The sequence below is a fragment of the Halichoerus grypus genome, chromosome 7 (assembly GCF_964656455.1).
Source record: "Halichoerus grypus chromosome 7, mHalGry1.hap1.1, whole genome shotgun sequence".
NCBI classification, from domain to species: Eukaryota; Metazoa; Chordata; class Mammalia; order Carnivora; family Phocidae; genus Halichoerus; species Halichoerus grypus.
The window spans coordinates 37329130-37350660 of NC_135718.1; the positions used below are offsets into that span (position 1 = coordinate 37329130).

The 21531-nt window shown below is 40.9% G+C and overlaps 1 protein-coding gene and 1 long non-coding RNA gene across 11 annotated transcripts in view; both read left to right on the plus strand.

Annotated features, from left to right (window-relative positions):
• The window catches only part of LOC144382558 (uncharacterized), a 110649-nt gene that overhangs the window by 38144 nt on the left and 50974 nt on the right, over positions 1-21531 (plus strand). For 2 of the 10 annotated variants that reach the window (XR_013449701.1, XR_013449704.1), the window contains exon 6: positions 15929-16005. The exons of the other annotated variants lie outside the window; for them this stretch is intronic. This is a non-coding gene — a long non-coding RNA (uncharacterized LOC144382558). The remainder of the gene's footprint in view (positions 1-15928; positions 16006-21531) is intronic. 10 annotated transcript variants of the gene reach the window in all.
• Positions 4144-7343, plus strand: ZNF487 (zinc finger protein 487). Its single transcript, XM_036087023.2, is given in 3 exon segments — positions 4144-4153; positions 5466-5748; positions 5750-7343. Coding segments are annotated over 3 exon segments (597 nt in total). The 3' UTR covers positions 6054-7343.

Consider the following 21531-nt stretch of genomic DNA (forward strand, 5'->3'; position numbering starts at 1 on the left):
TCCTTGTTATTCAGTATTATATAAACGTATGCCTCAGTGAATCTTTTTTCATTAATTCTAGGTTGGTGGCTTTCTTCTTTCAACGCTTTAGATATTTAATTCCACTCTTCTTGCTTGCATGGATTCTGAGAAGTCTGTTGTAATTCTTACTGTTGTTCCTTTGTAGGTAAGGTGCATACCCCCCACTCCCCACTTCTTTGCTTCTCTCAGGATTTTCCCCTTTGTCTTTGGTTTTCTGGAGTTTTTTTTTTTTTTAAGATTTTATTTATTTATTTGACAGAGACACAGTGAGAGAGGGAACACAAGCAGGGGGAGTGGGAGAGGGAGAAGCAGGCTTCCCACTGAGCAGGGAGCCCGATACGGGGCTTGATCCCAGGACCCTGGGACCATGACCCAAGCCGAAGGCAGACGCTTAACGACTGAGCCACCCAAGCACCCCTGGTTTTCTGGAGTTTAAATACCATATGACTAGATGTGGTTTTGTTGGTATTTATCCCGCTTGGTATTGTCTGAGCTTCCTGGATCTGTCATTAATTTTGGAATTTTTTGGTCATTATTGCTTCAGATATTCCCTCTGCTCTGTTCTTCTGGTATTCTACATATGCATATATTACATCTTTTGATGTTGTCTCACAGCTCTTGGATGGATGTTCAATTTTTTCATTCTTTTTCTCTTCACATTTTAGTTAGTGAATTTTGTTGACCTCTCTTCAAGTTCACTGGTTCTTTCCTTGGCTTGTTGTGTGATGTGCCCTTCAAAGGCATTCCTCATTTCTATTACTGTGGTTTTGAATTCTAGCATTTCCTTTTGATTTTTTCTTGGAATTTTTCTTTCCCTGCTTATGTAACTCATTTATTCTTGAATGTTGTCTAATTTTTTTCATTCAACTCTTTAGCATATTAATCATAGTTATTTAAAACTCGCTCTCATAATTCTAGCATCTGTGTTGTATCTGAGTCTTGTTCTGATGATTACTTTGTGTCTTCCGAGTGTGTTTTTTTCTTGCTTTTTGATATGCTTTGCAATTTTTTTTTCCAAAGCTGGACATGTATCTTGTAAAAGAACTGAGATAAATGGGTTTTTAGTGTGAGGATTTATGTGATTCTGGCTAGGAGATGGGCTGTGTTTAATGTTGTAGCTGTAGGTCTCAGAGTCTCCAAATTCCTTTAGTGTCCTTGTTTTTGACTCCTCTCTTGACTTTGGGCTTCCCTGTGTACTCCTGTGTCTTGAAACTGTTCAGCTTTTCATCTGTGATCTACTGTTATTGCCCTGGAGCCTGTTGATGTGGTGGGAAGTTGTCGAGAGAGAAGCATTTCATAATCTTAGGATTAAATTTCAGTCTTTTAATGGTCCTATGTTCCAGTATTTCTAATAAGCTGGAAAACTGTTACTATTTCATTTATTTTATTTTTTAATTTGTTCAGTTTTATTGAGGTATAGTTGGCAAATAAAATTGTAAGATATTTAAAGTGTAGGGGATCCTGGCTGGCTTGTGGAAGAGCATGGGACTCTTGATCTCAGGGTCATGAGTTCGAGCCCCATGTTGGGTGTAGAGGTTACTGAAAAAAAAAAAAAACAACTTTAACAACAATAAAAAGTGTAAATTGTGGTGATTTGATATACATACACATTGTGAAAGGATTCCCCCATCTAATTGATTATTTATTAAATCTGTTACCTCATATATTTATTTTTTTTTACTGTTTTGTGAGAACATTTAAGTTCTCCTCTCTTAGCAAATTTCAGCGTACAGTATAGTGTTATCAACTGTAGTCACCATGTTATACATTAGATCCTCAGACTTCATTCATCTTACAGCTGGAAATTTGTAACCTTTTACCAAACTCTCCCTATTTCTACTACCTGTCAGCACCTGGCAGTCACTTTTCTACCTTCTGTTTCTATGAGTTTGACTTTTTTTTTTTTTAAGATTCCATATATAAGTGATACTGTGCAGTATTTGTCTTTCTCTGTCTTATTTCATCCAGCATAATAATGATTTGATAGTCCATCCATCTTGTCCCACATGGGGGATTTCCTTCTTTCTCATGGCTGAATCATAGTCTACAGTGTATAGATAGATAGATAGATAGATAGATAGATAGATAGATAGTGTGTGTGTGTGTATATATATATATATATATATATATATATATATGTACACACCACATCTTTGTCCACGCATCTATTGATGGACAGCTTAGGTTGTTTCTATATCTTGGCTATTGTGTATAATGCTACAGTGATTATGGGAGTACAGATATGTCTTCGATATCCTGTGTTCTTTTCCTTTGGATATGTATCCAGAAGTGGGATTGCTGGATCATATGATAGTTTTATTTTTCATTTTTTGAGCAACTTCCATACTGTTTTCCACGGTGGCTGCACCAATTAATGTTTCCAACAGTACACACAGATTCTCTTTTCTCCACAGCCTCACCAGCCTCACCAGGTGTCTCTCAGACCTTTGTGCTTGTCCAAGCCACCTTCTTTGTTTTCAGTGGCTCCTGGTAGTTGAAGGCATGCCAAGACCTATCAGTGTACCAAAAGAAAGGGATCTCAGTCAGCACCTACATGCAGGCTGACTGGAAGCTGATCCATCAGGCAGCAGCTGGGAAAGTATGTAGTTAGGCCCTTTCCAGGGAGAAACTGGAGATGGGCTTTTTAAATTTTTAAAATTATTTTATTTTATTTTTTTAGCGAGAGGGAGAGCATGAGTGGTGGGGTGGAGGAGAGGAAGAGAATCTCAAGCAGACACTCTGCTGAGTGCAGAGCCTGATGGGGGGCTTCATCTCACAACCCCTGAGATCATGACCTGAGCTGAAATCAAGAGTTGGACACTTAACCAACTGAACCACCCAGGCGCCCCCCCCCCAATTTTAGTTTTTGAGTTTCTTTTTGAAGCAGTTCTAACTATTTGCAAGGATTGATATGTTATGGATTTCATACTTTTTTTTTAAAGAGTTTATTTATTTATTTGACAGAGAGAGAGACAGCGAGAGAGGGAACACAAGTAGGAGCAGAGGGAGAGGGAGAAGCAGGCCTCCCGCTGAGCAGGGAGCCCGACACGAGACTCAATCCCAAGACCCTGGGATCATGAGCTGAGCCGAAGGCAGCTGCCTAACTGGCTGAGCCACCCAGGCGCCCCTGGATTTCATAATTTTTTATAAGTATAAGTTAAAATAAAATTTTAAATGAACAAAGATAAAATTTAAAATTTTAAATGAACAAAGAAAATTTACTTATATTTTTTAACCAAATAAATTCATTCTGTCTTGCAGTTTCCACATGGGTGACTTGGTCTCATGTATAAATCTAAGAAACAGGATTGTAGTGATCTTATTTTAATGTATTTTGAAATGTTTTGCTATTTTATCACCCTAGCAGTTATTTTAACAGTACTCATCAATTATGTCCAACAGTGCTAAACTAGACTAAAATATAAGAAAATAGAAGAATGATGCAATTTCTTAGAAGGTTAACGAAACAGTAAAGTAAACCTTCACTGCTATATCATTCTTCAATTTTCTTACTGAGTTCTCTGAAGTATTGAATTAGTTGTGATGAAGTTATGAAAGAAGTCTGAAGACGCCTTATTCATTTTTTTTTTTAAAGATTTTATTTTTAAGTAATCTCAGCACCGAACGTGGGGGCTGAACTCACAATCTCGAGATCAAGAATCACACATTTCATTGACTGAGCCAGGCGTCCCTCTTTTTTTTGTTTTGTTTTGTTTTCATTGAACACAATTGAGAATTCAGAATTTTTGTTTTCTGCCTTAATTGCAAAAATCAGAAAGCTGACACGAGAAGACTTTTCATAGTTATTAGACAAATCAGAAGATAAATGTAAAGAGACAGAAGCATGTCTCTAACAATGATGGTATAATTCATTTATAAGTGAAATAGACTGTAAGTTTTAGATGATGACATTGTAGACAAAGATGTGCATCTGATCCTTCTATTAGAGCAGCTTGAATGTATACTTGTTTGGAAATTAGTATTCTTTGTGAGTCCCAGCAAGAATGCAAATATAGCCTAGGCAATCGAGTTTTCCTTTTAAGTCTAATGGAAATGTGTACTTTCTGAAATCTAATTTGGTGTTGTCATATGGACTAGAAAAGCGGGGTTGACATTGTAAGCATGTATGTTAGTAAGGCTCTTGTTTCGGGAGATACGGACTAGATCCTGATCTGATTGTTCCACATCTAATTGTTCCTTTGATGTCTCCCCTCACCATCATTGTCTGTTAATTTGCCTTGTGATTCTACTTGCTAGTTGTTGAGTTGTTGGGCTGATTCTGTTCCTTGGGAGGTTCCCCATCCCAGGATCAAGCAGTTATCCAAACATTTTGTATTTATTGTTTGTGTTTATTTCAAATTCTCTATCCATTTTTGAATGTCACATTTTCAAACTTTTTTTTTTAAAGATTTTATTTATTTGACAAAGAGAGAAAGACAGCTAGAGAGGGAACACAAGCAGGGGGAATGGGAGAGGGAGAAGCAGGCTTCCCGTGGAGCAGGGAGCCCGATGCGGGGCTCGATCCCAGGACCCTGGGATCATGACCTGAGCCGAAGGCAGATGCTTAACGACTGAGCCACCCAGGCACCTCTTTCAAATATTTTTTTTTTTTTTAAAGATTTTATTTATTTATTTGAGAGAGAGAGAATGAGAGACAGAGAGCATGAGAGGGAGGAGGGTCAGAGGGAGAAGCAGACTCCCTGCCGAGCAGGGAGCCCGATGCGGGACTCGATCCCGGGACTCCAGGACCATGACCTGAGCCGAAGGCAGTTGCTTAACCAACTGAGCCACCCAGGTGCCCCTTTCAAATATTTTTAAAAAGTAATCTCTATACCCAACATGCTCAAGAGTCACATGCTCCACTGATTGAGCCAGCCAGGCATCCCTGAATATCACATTTTTTAAAATTGAGGTGTAATTGACATACAATATTATATTACTTTCAGGTGTATAACATAATGATTCATTATTTGTATATATTGCAAAATGATCACTGCAGTAAACATTTTGAAGTGCCAAATTATGTTTTGTTGCCAGATTGCTCAGTCATTTTCCGCTACTGCAAGTTATTTATTTTATCCAAACCTAGGAGAGTGAGGCAGTATGCCCTTGGATTACTTTCACAGCAAAAGACTGGGCTATAATAAGACATAAAAATATGTCATCTTGGGCGCCTGGGTGGCTCAGTTGGTTAAGCAACTGCCTTCGGCTCAGGTCATGATCCTGGAGTCCCGGGATCGAGTCCCACATCAGGCTCCCTGCTCAGCTGGGGGTCTGCTTCTCCCTCTGACCCTCTTCCCTCTCGTGCTCTCTGTCTCTCATTCTCTCTCTCTCAAATAAATAAATAAAAAAATCTTAAAAAAAAACAAACATAAAAATATGTCATCTTTTCATAAGAAATACCTTACTACTTATAAACTGTGGTAAATTATTTTTATTTCTAGACTTTTGCATAGTTGACCTGATGGGGAAGAGCCAGGAAAAGCAAGAGCAGTATTTGTAGGAAGTCAATTTTGTCAACAACAAAACACTGACTAAGGAGAGAAATAGTGTATTAGGAAAATCATTTTATCTGAGTACAAACTCTGTTCTGCAAGAAAAATACCTAGTATATGTGACTCATATGGAATGAGTTTTGAATTTTATTTCAGAAGTAATTATTAGTAATAGAAACTTCTTTGTAAGGAAGCTTGATGAGTTTAATGCACATGGGAAATTGCTCCTCTGTAAAGCAGAATTTTCATTCTGGAGAGAAACCTTTCGAATATGACAAAAATGGAAAAGCTATTGGTCAAAATGAGGACCTGTTTCAACATCAGTATATTCAAACTCTGAAGCAGCTTTTTGAATATAATGAATGTGGGAAAGCCTTCCATGAGGGAGCAACATTATTTTATTTTATTTTATTTTATTTACTTATTTGCCAGAGAGAGAGAGAGAGAGAGAGAGAGGGCGAGCACAAGCAGGGAGAGCTGCAGGCAGAGGGAGAAGCAGGCTCTCTGCTGAGATCATCACCTGGGATCATGACCTGAGCCAGAGGCAGACGTTTAACTGACTGAGCCACCCAGGCATCCTGAGGGAGCAACTTTCATTGTGCATAAGAGAACATGCTCATGGGGGAAGCCCTATGAATATAATGAATATATGAAAGCCTTTTCTGATAGACCAACATTCACTGTTCATCAGGGAACTCATATAAGGGAGAATCCCTGTGAATTTAATGACTGTGGGAAGTGGTCTGTTGGTGAGAAGTCAACTCTAAATAAGCATAGTCGAGTTATCATGGGGAAGAAATACTGTGAGTGTGTTGAAAGTGAGAATAGTTTCAGCAAGCAGTCACTCCAGCGAATTTGTAAAGGAGAGGAAACTTTTGACTGTAATGAAGATTGGGAAGTATTCTGCAAGAAGCCAAATTTCATTCAGCATGAAGAAACACATATAGAAAGGAAAGCCTGTAAAATTAATCAATATGCTGGCACATTTTGCAAGAAGCCAAAGCTTCCTATGGGTCAGAAAACATATATAGGAGAAAAACTCTATGAATGTCATGAACATTCCCACCTTCAGCCATAAATCATCTCTCATCCTACATTAGAGGATACACAGAGAGGAGAAACCCTGTGCACCAAATGTGGGAAAACTTTCAGATAAATGTCAGGCCTCGCAGTGCATCAGAGAACACACACAGGGGAAAAACCCTATGAATGTAATGTTTGTCAGAAAGCCTCCAGTAATAGGTCAGCTCTCACTGTACATCAGAGAATACATACTGGGAAGAAACCTGATGAATGTAAGGAATGTGGGAAAACTTCCTCCCAGAAGCCAAACTTCATTAATCATCACAGAACTCACACAGGAGAGAAACCCTATGAATGTAATGAATGTGGAAAATCCTCCGAAGTCAAAACTGAGAGAACATCAGAGAACACACATAGGAGAGTAACCTCATAAATGTCAGGAATGTGGGACAACTTTTTACCACAAATCGACCCTCACAGTACATCAGAGAACCCACACAGGGGAGAACCCCTTTGAACATAGTGAATGTGGGAAAACCTTTCACCAGAAGCCATCCCTGACAACACATCAGAGAATACACACTAGGGGGTAGGGTAAGCCCAGGACGATACTGGAACCACTTGCCAGAATCCTGACTTCCCTGAACCCCAGAGAAACAACACTGGGAAGAAACCACTGTCAACATTATGAAAACTCAGAAACCTTCACCTTCTTGTCAGACTCATTGTGTAGCAGAAATAGCCCAGGGCTGAGGTGGGGAACCATTAAATAGGAGGAAGCTTTTGCCCAGAAGTGGCATTTCATTGAACAGCAAAACAATTGGTATTTGATAACCTTATTAAAATTTTGAAGATTTACAATGTAACAAAAGTAAAAAAAAATATGGAGGCTTTTTTTTTTTTGGAGGAGTATATATAAATATCTTATATAAGAGAAATTTAAAAAAAAATTTTTTTATTTATTCATGAGAGAGAGAGAGGCAGAGGGAGAAGCAGGCTCCCCGTGGAGTAGGGAGCTTGACACGGGACCGGATCCCAGGACTCCCGGATCATGACCTGAGCTGAAGGCAGACGCCCAACCGACTGAGGCACAATTTTGCATGATTGGTTTGCTTATTGGAACTGAACATTATAGTAGGAAACATATATTTGCTTAATAACATATAATTTTGAATTAATGATTTTAATATGAATATGAAATGGGTAAGGTGTCCCATACTTAATACCTATGTAACTTTTTTGTTTTAATTGAAATGTTCATTGAGATAATTATAGATTGTAAGATGCAGTTTTACATTTTTATTTTTTTAAATCTTTAAAAATATTTTATTTATTTGAGAGAGAGCGAGAGAGGGAGGGAGAGCACAGATGGAGAGGGAGAGGGAGAAGCAGACTCCCCGGTGAGTGGAGAGCCTGACATGGGACTTGATTCTAGGACCCCGAGATCACGACCTGAGCCGAAGGCAGACTCCCAACTGACTGAGCCACCCAGGCTCCCCTAAGATGCGATTTTAATAACACGGAGAGATCAGGTGTTCCCTGTACCCGGCCTCCCCCAGTGGTAACATCTTGCAAAACTGTAGTACAATATTGTCCAGGAAAATGACCATATTGATACAGTCCACCAATCAGTTTAAAGTTTCTCAGTTTTATTTGTCCTCATTTATGTGTATGTGTATTGAGTTCCGCGCAGTTTTATCACGTGTGGGTTCGTGTATCCACCACCCTGTCAAGGTACAGAGCAGTTCCATCACCACAGGGGTTCTCTGTTTCTCTTCTATAATCACATCTCCCTCCCTTCCGGATCTCCTCATTCTAGCGCCTGCCAATAAATAATGGGTTCTCCATTTCTAAAATGTTGTCACTTAAAAAATGTTACATGAATGGAATCGTAAAATGTGTAACCTTTTAGAATTGGCTTTTTTCACTCAGCATAATTGCCTGAAGATTCATTTAACCGTGTTTTTGTGCATATCAATAATTTATTCTTTTTAATTGCTGAGTATTATTTTGTGGTCTGGATGTACTGCAGTTTGTTTACCCATTAAGCTAGGCTGTTTCCAGTATTTTATTATGAGTAAAAGTGTTATGAATGTTTTTTTCCCCCTTTTGTTCATTGCAGTGACTAGAACTTCCAGTACTATGCTGAATAAGAGTGGTGAGAGTAGATATCTCCACTTGTTCCTAATCTTAGGGCGAAAGGACTGTCTTTCAACATTAAGTATGATGATAGCTGTAGACTTTTTAATAGATTCTCTTTACCAGACTGAGGTAATTTCCTTCTGTATTGGGTGTCCCCAGGACCCCTAGATTTGGTGATTTATTTGGAAGACTCACAGGACTCAGCATATAGTCCTATTCGTGGCTAAGATTTATTACAGTGAAAAGAGACAAGGCAAAATCAGCAAAATGTATAGGCATGGGGGGCAAAGTCCAGTGGAAAGCAGACGAAAGCTTCCACAAGTCCTTTCCCAGTGGAGTCACACAGGATGCGTGTGATTCTTCCAGCACCAAATTGTGACAGTGCATGTGAAGTATTGCCTACCAGTGAAACTCATCAAAGACTCAGGGCCCAAGGTATTCTCCCTAGCACAAACCCAAATTCCAGCTTCTCAGAAGGAAGGCACATTTTCAGGATAAGGCATATTGTCTGAACAAACAGTTTAGGCACAATGAGACAGTCTTATCAGGGAAAGATGAAACACTCCTGAAATCCAAGTTCCCAGGTGCCAGCAACAGGCCTTGAAAGCAGGCCTTCCTAAGGATGTTAATCTCGGGCTTGCCATATTAACCCTTTTCTGCACACTTTCTATTCCTGACTTGTTCGGAATTTGTCCAGGTGTTGGATTTTGTTAAATGGTTTTTCTACATTTGTAATATGAGCACATGAGTCTTCTTCATTAGCCTGTTTATATGGTGGATTACATTATGATCGACTGATTGATTTTTTTTTTTTAAGATTTTATTTATTTATTTGACAGAGAGACAGCGAGAGAGGGAACACAAGCAGGGGGAGTGGGAGAGGGAGAAGCAGGCTTCCCGCTGAGCAGAGAGCCCGATGTGGGACTCGATCCCAGGACCCTGGAATCATGACCCGAGCCGAAGGCAGATGCTTAACGACTGAGTGACCCAGGCGCCCCTGACTGATTGATTTTTAAGGAAGCTCTGGGCCCAGTGTGGGGCTTGAACTTAGAACCCCAAGATCAAGAGTGGCATGCTCTACTGACTGAGCCAGCCAGAGCCCCTACATTATGAATTTTTAAATGTTTAGCCAACCTCACTACTTGGAAAAAATCTGTCTTGGTCATGGTGTGTGGTACTTTTTATACACGATTGAATTTGGTTTCTTAGTATTTTGTTGCAGATTTTTGTGTGTAAATTGATGAGAGGTATTGGTCTGTTGTTTTTTTTCTGTTCTGTATGTACGGTTTTGGTATCAGGCTAATACTAACTTTATTAAATGAGTTGGGAAGTACCCTCTTTTTTTTTTTTTAAAGAATGGCTAATTGATGTTAATTATTCTTTTAATGTTTGGTAGATTCTCCAAATCTGGATCTGGAGATGTCTTTTTTGGGAGCTTTATAGTTATGAATTTTGTTTTTGTTTTTTTTGTTTTTTTTTAAAGATTTTATTTATTTGACAGAGAGAGACACAGCGAGAGAGGGAACACAAGCAGGGGGAGTGGGAGAGGGAGAAGCAGGCTTCCTGCTGAGCAGGGAGCCTGATGCGGTGCTCGATCCCAGGACCCTGGGATCATGACCTGAGCCGAAGGCAGACGCTTAACGACTGAGCCACCCAGGCGCCCCGAATTTTGTCTGTTTTATCGCTTGCTGAGTTTGTGGTGTTGAAGTTTCCAATTGTAATTATGATTTTTTTAGCTTTATTTTATTTTTATGTTTTATGTATTTTGAGGCTCTCCTGGTTGGTTCATAAACATTTAGGATTTCTAAATGTTATGTCTTTCTGTTACATTCCTCCTTTTATCATTATGTAATATTCCTCTTTGTTTCTAGTAATTTTCTTTGTTCTCAAGTTTACTTTATTGGATATTACACTTTTGTAATTGTCCTACAGTTCTTGGATATTGTTTTATTTTGTTCTCTTTGCATTTCAGTTTTGGAAGTTTCTATTGACATTTCTTTAAGCTTGCTGATCCTTTCCTCAGCCATCTCATCTCTTGATGAACCCCGTAAAAGGCATTCTTCATTTCTTTCATAGTGTTTTTGATTTCTAGCATTTGTTTTTGATTCTTTCTTAGAGTTTCCGTTCTCTGCTTACATTACTTATCTGTTCTTGCATGTTGTCCATTTTTTCCATTAGTGCTCTTAACATAGTAATCATAATTTTATTTTATTTTATTTTATTTTTTAAATTTAATTTTATTTTAAAGATTTATTTATTTGAGAGAGAGCGTGCAGGGGGGAGGGAAAGAGGGAGAGGGAGAAAGAGTCTTTTTTTTTTTTTTTAATATTTTGTTCATTTATTTGACAGAGAGAGACACAGCGAGAGAGGGGACACAAGCAGGGGGAGTGGGAGAGGGAGAAGCAGGCTTCCCGCTGAGCAGGGAGCCCGATGTGGGGCTTGATCCCAGGACCCTGGGACCTGACCAGAGCCGAAGGCAAAGGCAGACGCTTAACAACTGAGTCACCCAGGCGCCCCGAGGGAGAAAGAGTCTTAAGTAGACTCTGCGCTGTGTGCAGAGTGAGATCAGACCAGAGCTAAAACCAAAAGTCGGATGCCTAACCGACAGCGCCATCCAGGTGCCCCAGTAATCATAATTTCAAATTCTCAGTCTCATAATACCAACATTTCTGCCATATCTGAGTCTGGCTCTGATGCTTTCTCTTTCTTTTCAAACTGTCTTTTTTTTTTTTTTTTTTTTGTCTTTTAGTATACCTTTCATTTTTATTGAAATATGGTTATGATGTGTTGGTGTATTAGAGTTCAGAGAAAGAGACAGACACAACACAGCAGCTGAGGGTCACAAGTGGGAAAGTTTATTAAAGCGAAAGTACACTCTCAAGATATGAGAGCTGGTAAGTTCAAGAGAAGGAGCGTTGTGTGCCCTGGGGTTTGGGTTTCTAACATTTATTGACAGTTGTTAACAAGGGGGAGAATATTCATTAGTTGAGGAGGGGGTTTTTCCGAAGCAGGGTTTTGGCCTTTTTCTTCCTATCCTGTCATGGCACCTGTCATCTTGGGCCTGTCTGGTTTGATCCGGCCTTTTGTGGCTTCGTTTGGAGCACTGCCAGACAGGCCTCTGACTTTCCTGATAGCTGGCTGTGACTTCCTCTTTACTGGACACCAGGCCTCCTGCTAGAACTCAACCAACGGCCTCTAACAGCTGTAGGGGTCAATATTTGTAGTAGTTGCTCCCGGTATCATAATATATATGTAACTGAATGTTTATCACAGTTGACTTATGTCAACATTTTACCACTTAGTGTGAAGCATGGAAACCTTACTTCCATTTAGTTGTTTTTCCTTTCCCTACTTTTTTTTTTTAAGATTTTATTTATTTATTTGACAGAGAGATAGAGCACAAGTAGGCAGAGAGGCAGGCAGAGGGACAGGGAGAAGGAGGCTCCCTGCTGAGCAGGGAGCCCGATGCGGGGCTCGATCCCAAGACCCTGGGATCATGACCCGAGCCGAAGGCACCGCTTAACCAAGTGAGCCACCCAGTGCCCCTCCTTTCCCTACTTTTAAATATTATTCTCTTGAGTATCACATTGATGTAGGCAAGCTGGGTCTGAGGACCCAGACGGGGGGCCCCTGCAGGACCAGTGATAGCATCCTTGACTTTGCGCAGGATAGAAATCAAACTCATGTGGAGAGGAAGTGAGAACAGTTTATTGAAGGCATAGAGAGCAGATAGAGACTGTTTAGATGTCCTCCCTAAGTCACTTATGCTCTGGAACCAGGGGTCTTGGTGAGTCATTGGTCTGGAACACTACATGTGACACTGCCTGGTCACTCTTTAGTTATCTATAGTGCCAGAAGACTTCAAGGAAGTCATTAACTCCTTGACCTTTATAAGGAGGACATAGCGTGTGTAGGGTAAGGGTGCAGGGCTTAGCAAGAATAGAAGCAGGAGAAGGAGCCGGAAGCAGCCCTTCGTGGGGTCTCTTCAGTGTCCCTGGCTCAACATGGTATTTTAATTTTTGTTTCAACCTTGAAATATGATTTATAAAACTCATGAGGAAAGGATAGTCTATTCTTTAGCAATTCCTCAATGGTGGGTCTCCTTAGAACAAATTCTATTAGTTTTCTTTCATGCGAGAATATCTTTACTTCTTTTTCATTCCTGACGGAGAGTTTTAAACCAGATGAAGAATTTACAATTTAGAGTATTTTCCTATGAGCATTTGGAAAAATGTGACAATTCCTGGGGAGCCTGGGTGGCTCAGTTGGTTAGGTGTCCAACTCTTGATTTTGGCTCAGGTCATGATCTCAGGGTCATGAGATGGAGCCCTGCATCAGGCTCCCTGCTCAGTGGGGAGCCCTGCTTCTCCCTCTCCGTCTGTAGCTTCCCCTGCTTGTGCTTTCATAAATAAATAAAAAATCTTAAAAAAAAGAAAGAAAGGGGCGCCTGGGTGGCTCAGTCGTTAAGCGTCTGCCTTCGGCTCAGGTCATGATTCCAGGTCCTGGGATCGAGCCCCGCATCGGGCTCCCTGCTCGGCGGGAAGCCTGCTTCTCCCTCTCCCACTCCCCCTGCTTGTATTCCCTCTCTCGCTGTGTCTCTGTCTGTCAAATAAATAAATAAAATCTTTAAAAAAAAAAAAAAAATCTCAAAAAAAAAAAAGAAAGAAAAATGTGACAGTTCCTTCTGGCCTCCATGATTTCAGATGAGAAATTCACTGTCATTCGAACTGGTGTTCTGTGGGTGATGTGTTGTTTCCTTATGGCTGTTTTCAGGGTTTTTTTCTTTAGCTTTTGGATGTTTAATTATGATGTGTCTAGGCATAGATTTTTGGGGAGTTTGATCAGTGTCTTCTATTTAGATTGGTCTTTTGTCAGTTTGGAGAAATTTTCAGCCATTATTTTTTTAAACACACAGCTGGGGGGCCCTGAGGCTTTTTTTTTTTTTTTTTTTTTTTTAGTCTATTTTCTCTCTGGTCCAGATGGGCAAATCTGTTGCTCTGTCCTCAAGTTCATAGATTCTTGTCATCTGCAATTGTTATGGGTTGAATAAAGTCCCCTTGAAAGATATGATGAAGTCCAAACCTCTGGTGCCTATTTGTGACCTTGTTCAATTATTCACTTTTGCCCTTAAGAAAATTTAAGTCTTGGGTGCTTGGGTGGCTCAGTCGGCTAAGTGTCCGACTCTTGATTTTGGCTCAGGTCATGATCTCAGGGTTGTGAGATAGAGCCCTGTGTGGGGCTCTGCACTGGGCATGGAGCCTGCTTAAGATTCTCTCTTTCCCTCTCCCTCTCCCCCTCCCTGCCTTCTCCCTCTAAATAAATAAATACGTAGATAGATAGGAAGGAAGGAAGGAGGGAGGGAGGGAGGGAGGGAGGGAAGGAAGGAAGGAAGACATTTTAAGTCCTCATAGAATTTCAAACTTGGTACTTATCTTGGGACACTTTACATATTCAAAAATTTGCTTTTAACTCCAGCCCTTATTTATTTATTTATTTATTTATAACAATTTTATTTGTCAGAGAGAGAGCGCGAGCACACAAGCAGGGGGAGGGGCAGAGGCAGAGGGGAAGCAGGCTCCCTGCTGAGCAAGGAGCCTGATGTAGGGCTCAACCCCAGGACCCTGGGATCATGACTTGAGCTGAAGGCAGACGCTTAACTGACTGAGCCACTCAGGCATCCCTCCAGCCCTTCTTGAATGCTAGACTCTGTCCTCCATACCTGCTCTGTGCAGGGGCTGAAGCCTTATTCTCAACCCTTATCTGTGCCAGAATTGGTAAGTGGTCCTGGATTAGGAGTGGGTTTAGATACTGAAGAGCAATTCACTACATTCTCTAGTGTTTTCATATCTTGCCTATTTTATTTTCAGAAGGTCTTTATATTCTAAGCACTGCAAGACTGAGATAGACTTCATTCTGCCTTTTTGTTCTCATCTCATTAGCCTCTTAGTAGAGACTCTTGAATTTGTCATTCCTATCATAGCATACCACTGCCCAAAGTGTCCTTGCTTTGTTTTTTCCTCAGCAGAGACACAGTACCTGGGGCAAGACAAGCCCAGAGGCTCTGCTTGCATCCAGAATTGGAAAATGCTATCAGGAGAAACACACAAAGAAACAGCAGGAATTTAGGAGTTCACCTCCTTGTGATTCTCTGTTCTGAAGTTTTGGTCTCCTTTATCCTTGTTGCTCCCACAACAGTTGGATGCCTTTAGGTATATTTTTGTTTTTTATATGGGTTTTACTAGATGTTTTTAGAAGGAATATTGGCCTACAGCAATGTAATACATCCTACCATGAAGGAGGTGTGTTTGTGTGTGTTTATTTATTTATTTTAAAAGAAATATATAGCTGGTCAGGCGTATAGGGAGCGCTGAACTTAAACCAGGTCTCCTCTTCTCAATTGCACGGATTGGTGTTTTCTCTGTGAAGTCTGGGGCATCATGTGTTTTATTTTTGAGCTACCCCAGAAAAGGCTGGCTTGGAATCCCGGTCAGTACAGATTCCCTCATGGTTGCAGAGTTGTCTTGCTGACCCCACTCCAAGATGCAAGCAGCCTTTCTCTTGCTGAAAAGATGACTTTCCCATATGATACTCCTTTTATGGTGAAAGATTTATGCGATCTGAAGAGAAATGGATAACCTAATTGGCAGATAATTCACAGGAGACATCCTCTTGCATCCATGGGATTTGAGGGATTCTCGATTTTTTAAAAAAATACTTTATTTATTGGGGTACCTGGGTGGCTCAGTCAGTTGAGCATCCAACTCTTGATTTCAGCTCAGGTCTGGATCGGAGGGTAATGAGTTAAAGCCCAGCATTGGGCTCCTTGCTGAGTGTGGAGCCTACTTAAAAAAAAAAGAGAGGGACTTACTGGGCAAGTCTGTCTCTGTTTCTTTCTGTGTATGTGTGTGTTGTGTGTGTGTGTATGTCTTGCATAAGAAAGTACTATAGCCTTTTGGGGAAAATTTCAATTGTGCAAATATGAAAAAAATATTTTTCTGTATAATAAGTAGTACTGTATAATACTAATAAATTTTAACATGCACAAAATTAAAAACAGTGCAATTCCTTCTCAAATTTTCAAAGTTGTCAGGAATCGTAAATATTCAAAAACTTCTGTGTCCAGTGAATTAGGAGTTGTGTTGATGGTAGTATGACTCGCCCTTTACACACACATTTGGTATTATTACTATCTTTTTTTTCTGGTTTAATTATTTTTTTCTTTCTTTCTTTTTTTTTTTTTTTTTTAGGTAAGCTCTACCCTCAGTATGGGGCTCAAACTCACAATCCTGAAATTGTCACATGCTCCTTGGACTGAGCCAGCCAGGTGCCCCTGGTTTAATTATTTTTTAACTTACTGGTTATACTGCAATTGTCTTGGAAACTTTATTTGCTCGTTTTTTATAACAAATATATTGAGATATAATTAATATAACCCAAAATGCAGGTGTGTAAATCAGTGATTTTTGGTATATTCACAGTTAGGCAATCATTACCCCGAGAGGCTACCTCAGATATCCTGCAGGTTCAGTTCTAGAACACCACAATAAAGCAAATATCACAATTAAGTAGTAAATGCCTGTATATACCTCAGGTTGTGGCAACCCTGAGTCGGGCACTTTGTGTTACGTATTTCCTTCCTAGCACTACTTCAGTTGGTGTCTCACAATTTTTGATATGTTTTATTTTTACTTTCATTTGGTTTAATGTATTTTTAAAAATCTCCTCTGAGGAATTCTTACTCTCAGGAAACAACTGAGGGTTGCTGGAGTGGTGGGGGGTGGGAGGGATGGGGTGGCCCGGTGATAGATATTGGGGAGGGTATGTGCTATGGTGAGCGCTGTGAATTGTGTAAGACTGCTGAATCACAGACCTGTACCTCTGAAACAAATAATACATTATATGTTAAAAAAAAAAAACAAAGAAGATAGCAGGAAGGGAAAAATGAAGGGGGGGAAATCGGAGGGGGAGACGAACCATGAGAGACTATGGACTCTGAGAAACAAACTGAGGGTTCTAGAGGGGAGGGGGGTGGGGGGATGGGTTAGCTTGGTGATGGGTATTAAAGAGGGCACGTACTGAATGGAGCACTGGGTGTTATATGCAAACAATGAATCATGGAACACTACATCAAAAACTAACGATGTAATGTATGGTGATTAACATAGCATAAAAAAAAAACTTCCTCTGAGACTCCCCTTGACCCATAGATTTTCCTACAAATGTATTGTTGAGTTTACAAGGGTTAGGAAAATTTCTTTTTCTTTTATTGATTTCTAGTTTGGTTACATTGCAGCTGGAGAACGTACTATGTGTGATTTCAGTTCTTTTAAATGTGCTGAAGTTTGTTTTATGGTACACGTTCCATAGGTACTTGAAAAGAATGTGTATTTGTTTTGTTGGGTCAAGGGTTCTATAAATATCAATTAGATCTTGTTGGTTGATGTGCTGCTGAGTTCTTTTATATTCTTGGTGATTTTCTGTATATTGTTTCAATTATCAAGAGAGGTATGTTGGGGCGCCTGGGTGGCTCAGATGGTTGAGCGTCTGCCTTCGGCCCGGCTCATGATCCCAGGGTCCTGGGATCGAGCCCCGCATCGGGCTCCCTGCTCAAGTGGGGAGCCTGCTTCTCCCTCTCCCTCTGCCATTCTCTCCGCTTGTGCTCTCTGGCTCTATCTCTCTGTCAAATAAATAAATAAATAAAATCTTTAGAAAAAAAAGAGAGGTATGTTGATGTCACTAGCTATAATGGTGGATTTGTCAGTCCTTCAGTTCTGTCAGTTTTTGCTTCACATATTATGTGGCTCTGTTGTCTGGTATATATGCATTGAGGACCGCTATGCCTTCTTGGAGTAACCCCTATTATATAATGTTCTTCTCTTTGTTGGTACTTTTCTGTGTTCTGAAGTGTACCTTATTTGATATTTATATAGCCACTCTTGCTTTTTTTACATTAAAATGTAAAAAAATTAATGTTGGCACAATATATTTTTTCCTATTCTATTACTTTCATCCTGCCTATAGGATTATATTTGAATTCAGTTTCTTCTAGACAGTATAGTTGGGTTATATTTTAAAAATCCATTTGCCAACCTCCGTGTTTTAATTGGCACTATTAGACCACTTAGATTTAATGTAATTATTGATATGTTAGGATTTAAATCTGCCATTTTAGTTTGTGTTTTATATTTGTTCCTTTTGTTTCTTGTTTCTTTGTATTGCCTCACTTTCTGTGGATTACTTGAACATTTTTTAGAATTCCATTTTGATGTATATATAGGGTTTTGAGTGTATCTATTTGTATGGCTATTTTAGTGGTTGCTCGTATATTATACATATATGTAACTTATTAACTGTTTTCATTTTATTTGAGTGAAGAAATCTTATCTCCCTTTCCATCCTTTTTCCCTCTACTGCTTATAATGATTTTATTTATTTATTTTTATTTATTTGTCAGAGAGAGAGGGGAGAGAGAGAGAGAGAACACAAGCAGGCGGAGCGGCAGCCAGAGGGAGAAGCAGCCAGAGGGAGAAGCAGGCTCCCTGCTGACCAAGGAGCCCAATGAGGGACTGGATCCCAGGACCCTGGGATCATGACCTGAGCAGAAGGCAGAAGCTTAACCAACTGAGCTACCGAGGCGCCCCTGAAATATTGTTGAAGATTGAGTCTTCTTTTTGTGAAAATCATAGGGCTATCTACCTTTTCAAGTCTTTTAAATGTTATACACAAAATGCCTTTTTTTTTTTTACAAGTTTACTTCTTTTATTAACTCGAATAATTATTTTGCACAATTTTTAAAAAGACTTGGAGAGAGAGAGAAAACACGAGAGGGGGAAGGGCAGAAGGAGAAGCAGACTCCCCACTAGGCAGAAAGCCCTATGTGGTGCCAGATCCCAGGACCCGAGATCATGACCTGAACTGAAGGCAGATGCCTAACTGACTGAGCCACCCTGGTGCCCCTATTTGGCACCATTTTTGATGCGATTGTGAATGGAACTTAATTATCATTGGAAAAAAATACTGGTTTTGTATTTTACAAGAAATTGTTTTCTGCAAGGATAGTGATAAAAATTATGCATATAATCGCATTTCTGCAAACTACAAGAAGGTTGTGTGTCTAACCGTTAAGCACATAAATCTCAGGGAGCGGGAGGTGAAGTTGTGTCCATTGTTTCTTTCTTTTGGTTGTGTGCATTTTCTGATTTTCCTGAAATTTTCGTGTATCACTGGGTAATCTTTGCAGGCTAGCATCGTAAGAAGAATGATAATGAAACATTCGTCATTATTGTCCCATCTTGGGAGAACCCCTGCTGTTCGGACGCAGTTCACGCCAAGGCCGGCGGGTCTCTGGTTTCCGCGTCCCTTGTTGTTGGGGGAGCCCCGCCCATCTCCCGGAACTGCCCCGGGTCTCCCGGAGCCCCTGCGGCACACACTCTCCGCCGGGGCTGATGGGAAGTTGCGCGCGCGGCCCCGCTGCGCACGTACGCTCGGCGGCGCGCTCCCATAGTTCTGCTGCGTCGGGTAGATGGTCGGGGTGCGTCTGCGTCTGCTTATGGAGCCGCGCAGTAACGCAGCCGTGAGGGCCGCGGCGGCGCGTGGCGGATAGAGCGCAGTTGAGAGGAGCCCGTGCGCGTCGGGGGTGGCTCCCGACTCCGAGGCGGGGAGAGGCGGGCCGCCCGCGGGGAAGCGCCCAGACCCTGAGGCCCCGCCCCCGGCTGCCTCGGAGGGTTGCGGCCCTGGGCGAGTGCGCCGAGCCTGCCAAGGCGGCTCGGGTCCGCTCCCAGCAGCGCCCCCTGGGGGAGGCCCGGCTCTTCAGCTGGCTTCTCTGCGCTGAGAACGAAGGCGTATGTGAGCCTAGTAGTGTGTGGTGGTTAATGATAAAGCAGCTGGCATTTCGTTCAGTTTTCACAACCATTTGTTTGTAGAGAAGAACTAGTCTTGGAGAGGTGATGATTCACCCGAGTTCACATAGCCAGCAGGTGAGGGGGTTGGGTTAAAGGCCAGATCTGTTGTCCAAATCTCTTGCTGCTAATAGGCCACTCTACCTGGAAACCAGCGTTGGGTTCCTTCACAGCCCCCAAGTGGCACACGTGCCTTGCTGGCTCTCGGGAGCCCTGGGGTCAGAGTCCATAATCGAGAATATGGGCCCCTCCCAACTTTCCCAGCTTGTGTGCTCAGCAGTTCTGATTTGAGCCTATAGAAGGTCTAGTCTGGGGAGCAACCTTCGGGAGAGTCAGATTGGGGGTCTTTTTTTTTTTTAATTTTTATTATGTTAATCACCATACATTACATCATTAGTTTTTGATAGATTGGGGGTCTTGTATGAAGATTCCAGTTAAATGATTTTGTCCTCTAGGCCTCAGTTCCATTTCCTTCGGAACAAAGCAATTCTAGGGAGATAAAAGGGAACGGCACAAATCAGAAACCCACCTAGAAGAAAACACCCCTCAGACCTTCCTTAGACGTTTCACCAGAACTCTGAACAGAAGTGGAAGAAACCCCCAAAGAAACAGACTCTAGATTTCCAAGGCCAGAAGCCATTTTTGGTCTCCCCGCCCTAAATGAGCATGCTTTCAGGTGTCACATCTGAAACTTTCACAGCTCTGTGACGGTGGAAGATCAAGACCAGGTTTCAGCAAGAGAGGTGTGCTGCCTTAAGTGGTGAGTGAGGCAAGCTGCATAGAAATGTCACGGCTCTTTGGGTGGTTGGTCTGAGGAAATGATCACCAAGGAGGAAGTTTTATTTAACTCCCTACACGGCCTACGTTTCTTTTGTTCTCTTTTTTCGAAATCCTGAACTTGTATATGGTGTATAACCATGTTGTTAGTATCTAGATATTTTTTTATTCTTTTTTTATTCTGGACTTGGGATCACATCGTGGTAGTGCAGGAAGGGTTTACGAGATTATTTATTTCTGCCTCATTTGAAAGAAAACATGTGGAGCCTGAGAGGGTAAATGAATGTTACAGATCACTCCTTTGGTACTGATCAAGACAGAAGAGTTTCTTGGTTTCTTGATTCCCAAGCTGTCTCCTTTGCACAGCAAAAGCAAGTTTCTTATCAAAAGATTATGAAATTGCAACTAATTTGGACAGATTAAAAAAAAAAATTAAAGCGCTGATTCTCTTTTTCAGAGTTTCTGTGAATTGTTCAACGATGTTTCCAGTATCACATTGGTAGGAAAACAGATAATACAATCTTGGTATTTCTAACCACATCAGTTTAAAGAAAACTTTGTATATTAGTATCCTGAATGCATATGTTGGTTGTATTTTAAGTTTTTTTGTGTGTGCTTAAGTCATAGGCAAAATATTAATATAATCAATGGGATGTGTGTGTTTATTTTCACCTACTCAAAAATTGCATATCTAAGCTCAATGTGATCTAGTTATTGATACATGTCATGTTGTTTAAACTGCTTCTTCTGTGGAGTATTTTGGAAAGGTGATTCCAGGGTGCCTGGGTGGCTCAGATGGTTGGGCCTCTGCCTTCAGCTCAGGTCATGATCCCAGGGTCCTGGGATGGAGCCCCGCATCGGGCTCCCTGCTCAGCGGGAAGCCTGCTTCTCCCTCTCCCGCTGCCTCTCCCCCTGCTCTTGCTTTCTTTCTCTCTCTATCTCTCTGTCTCAAATGAATAAATAAAAAATCTTAAAAAAAAAAAAAAGGTGAATCCAGGAGCTGCAAGGCAGGCCATATTTTTCCTGAATTCATTCTTCCTTCTTCCCCAGCTCTACCTTTATACTTCTCCATACTTTTCCAAAACCAGTAGAAAATGAACAGATCCCAGGTGAATTGTTTATTTCTTATTCCCAGTTTGTTTATAATGCCTTGTATGAGACTTTTAAGAGTTAGA